Source organism: Sorex araneus, chromosome 4 (genome assembly GCF_027595985.1).
Source record: "Sorex araneus isolate mSorAra2 chromosome 4, mSorAra2.pri, whole genome shotgun sequence".
In the NCBI taxonomy this organism is placed as follows: Eukaryota; Metazoa; Chordata; class Mammalia; order Eulipotyphla; family Soricidae; genus Sorex; species Sorex araneus.
Genome location: NC_073305.1, coordinates 70,560,912 through 70,563,646, shown reverse-complemented (window position 1 = coordinate 70,563,646; position 2,735 = coordinate 70,560,912). Strand labels below are relative to the sequence as shown.

General features: G+C 44.7%; 1 protein-coding gene across 1 annotated transcript; it reads right to left on the bottom strand.

The window, feature by feature from the left end:
• Positions 1-2,234: 2,234 nt before the first annotated feature.
• Positions 2,235-2,512, bottom strand: LOC101554588 (40S ribosomal protein S27-like). The gene has a single exon (XM_012933692.2). The coding sequence runs from the start codon at positions 2,496-2,498 to the stop codon at positions 2,244-2,246; it is 255 nt and encodes an 84-aa protein (XP_012789146.2). The 5' UTR covers positions 2,499-2,512; the 3' UTR covers positions 2,235-2,243.
• Between the last annotated feature and the right edge of the window lie 223 nt (positions 2,513-2,735).

Here is a 2,735-nt window from a genome sequence, read left to right as displayed (position 1 = left end):
AAACTGCAACTTGCAACTCAGCTGGAAGCTTAGCAGATTCCAGCTCTCTCCTCTGTGATTCTCTGAGACTGGCCCCCGGATTCGCTGTAGTTGAGTAGAAGACAGACCAGTCATGGGTACCCTGGCACCGCTTACAGCCCAGAGTGACCTTTGGGAGGGCTCCCACAGTCCCGCAGCCACCCTAATGATCTGTGAATCCCAGTACGACTTAGTTTCCCGCTCTGTCCCTTTGTGCCTGCGATCCTCGCCAGATCGGGCTGTGTCAGAAACCAGCTCAGCCCTGAGAACCGTACCACTGCCCCGGGAAGCCCTCGGTATCCATTTGTACTGGCTGGTCATCTCTCTTCAGAACACAGAGCTCTCCAAGGTCACAGAGCGTCTGTTTAGTCCTTGTTTACCAGACAAGATAATTAGCACGTGAATGATCGCCTTTCTCTCTCCCTGAGACAACCTTGCAATTGACATTCCATTCCCTCCCCCCTTCCCACCGCCTGGCAGAAGAGGGGGTTCTTTCAAGTTGGTAAGAGACTTGATCTGTATAATAAAGAAATAGAGAGAGGAGGGAAGCCAGAAAAATGTATTAATGTGTTATCCCCAATTTGCATCGGGACCACCTGTGGAGTCGTTGAAATGTAGAATAATTAGTAGGTCTGGGAGGAACCTGAATATCTGCTTTTCCAAGTTCCCAGGTGATGCAGATGTTGCGATCCTAAGCGCACATTTTGCATTGCAGGGGTAGAAAGAGCTGCGGATCAGAGAGGTTTGCACATAACTGGAGTGACATTCTGTGGAACAGCTTCTGGATGTGAGAGAAAAAGACTGAAAGGAAATGGGAGTAGGGTTGCCAGACCTCTCTTTGGCAGTCATCATTCTTAAGAAATGCAAGGACGTTTCTTACTTGTCAGCCTTCCAGCCTCTAGTCCAAATAGTGCTAATGGTGTTTCTACATTGCCTGGTGGGTAGTTAGCCAGGTACCACCCCTTTCCAGCATGTAGTTGCCAACGGGGCCAATAGGGACGCTGAAATCTGAATGGAGGTTTTCGGGCCCAAATAGAACAGTTGGAGTGTTCTCATTCTAGTCACAGCAGCTGGGCTAGAGTTTTGAGCATTTCCTACTGCCAGGAGCCTCCTGGAGATGCTGGGCTCCAAGCCTGAGTCTTTAGTCTTCCCTTTGCTTTTCAAGAGCCTTCCAAGAAATTAACTTTTTTTTTTTTTGCTTAGATCAGTCAGAACCGGTTGCTGTTACTTGCAATCAAGGCACTATAATGGATGTCCGTGTAACTAGCCTAACATTTAGAGCTCTTATTTTGAAACAATGTTTCATTGACTCTTTGAGTGAGAGCTTGTGTGGGTGGGGTGGGCTTGTAGCAAACACTTCACCACTTAGTCTGAACCCATGGGTGCTGGCTTTGCTAAACAGATTACATTTAAGTGCATGGCTAGCATTGTGCCTTAGAGAAACCCAGTAGATGATCATCAAATGGAAAAATTGAGCAGGCACTTGACAACATATGTCCTGGACCCTGGCAACTGTCGGCTCTCTCAATGTTCAGAGACACTTTAGATCGCTATCAAGCACTAAAATAGCAGCGACTTTAGAAGAGTTTACAACATTAGCTAATAATAAACGGGGGAATAATAATATATGGAGGAAAGACAGAAACCTCTAATCTTTTCTTGAATTTTCTTTCTCCCTTTAATTTTTTTTTATAGTGTTAGAGAAGTTAAAAAGGAGCTTGGTCTTTATTCAAGATGACTATATATTCAATTTGATTAAAATATTCTCATTTTTAAAAAGAAACATGCCAGCATTTCCAGCATGGCAATTCCACTTGAGGCATTTATCACTAAAAAAAAAAAAAAGTCCAAATCTATACATGTTATAAAAGTTCTAATACAGTCTGTGGCAGTGAAACATCTTCCATCCCACCATATTATTAACTAGATGTCCTTGGACACGTACGTAACCTAAAGAGCCTCAGTTTCCTTAGGTGTAAAATGGGAACAATAATAGCATTTTCCTTAATGAGTTTTTGTGAGGATTCAGTAAATGCAATATCAGCACTTAGTAAGGGACCTGAAACATGTCTCAGTTCTCAATAAGCCTAAGTTATTATTAAAACTCATTTATTATTAATATCAAAACATATCATCCTTCCTTATGCACACTGTACTCTTTTGTTTTTTTATATCCAAAAAGTGTTTATTGGGATGGTTTCCCGTTCATATGATTCAGGGAGCTTTTAGTGCTGCTTCCGTCTGAAGGAGCATCCTTCTGTAAGCCTTGCCTTCCCGCCCGTGGGCTGGCAGAGGACCGTGGAGCAGCTGACACGCAGAACCACGGTCTGTGCATGGCTGAAGACGGTGGTGATCTTATAGCATCCCGGGCACTTGACGGCCATGAAGTAGGAGTTGGGGCTCTGCACCAGCTGCTTCTTCTTGTGCTTCCGCTTCTCCTCCTCCAGCGAGGGGTGAAGGAGGTCCTTGGCGAGAGGCATGTTCTCGTGGGGAGGCCGTCACCGCCAGAAAGTGCACACTGTACTCTTAAACAGAAGTTTACAAAAAAGCATTTGAAACTATTCTGATTTTTTAAAATGACATGTATTGGCTAGAATGATAGTGTAGTGGGTAAGTCCATTAGTGGGTAAGTCCGTTGCTTTGCACATAGCTGACCCAGGTTTGATGCTCACCACCACATCTGGTCCCCCAAATACTGCCAGGGGTGATCCCTGAGC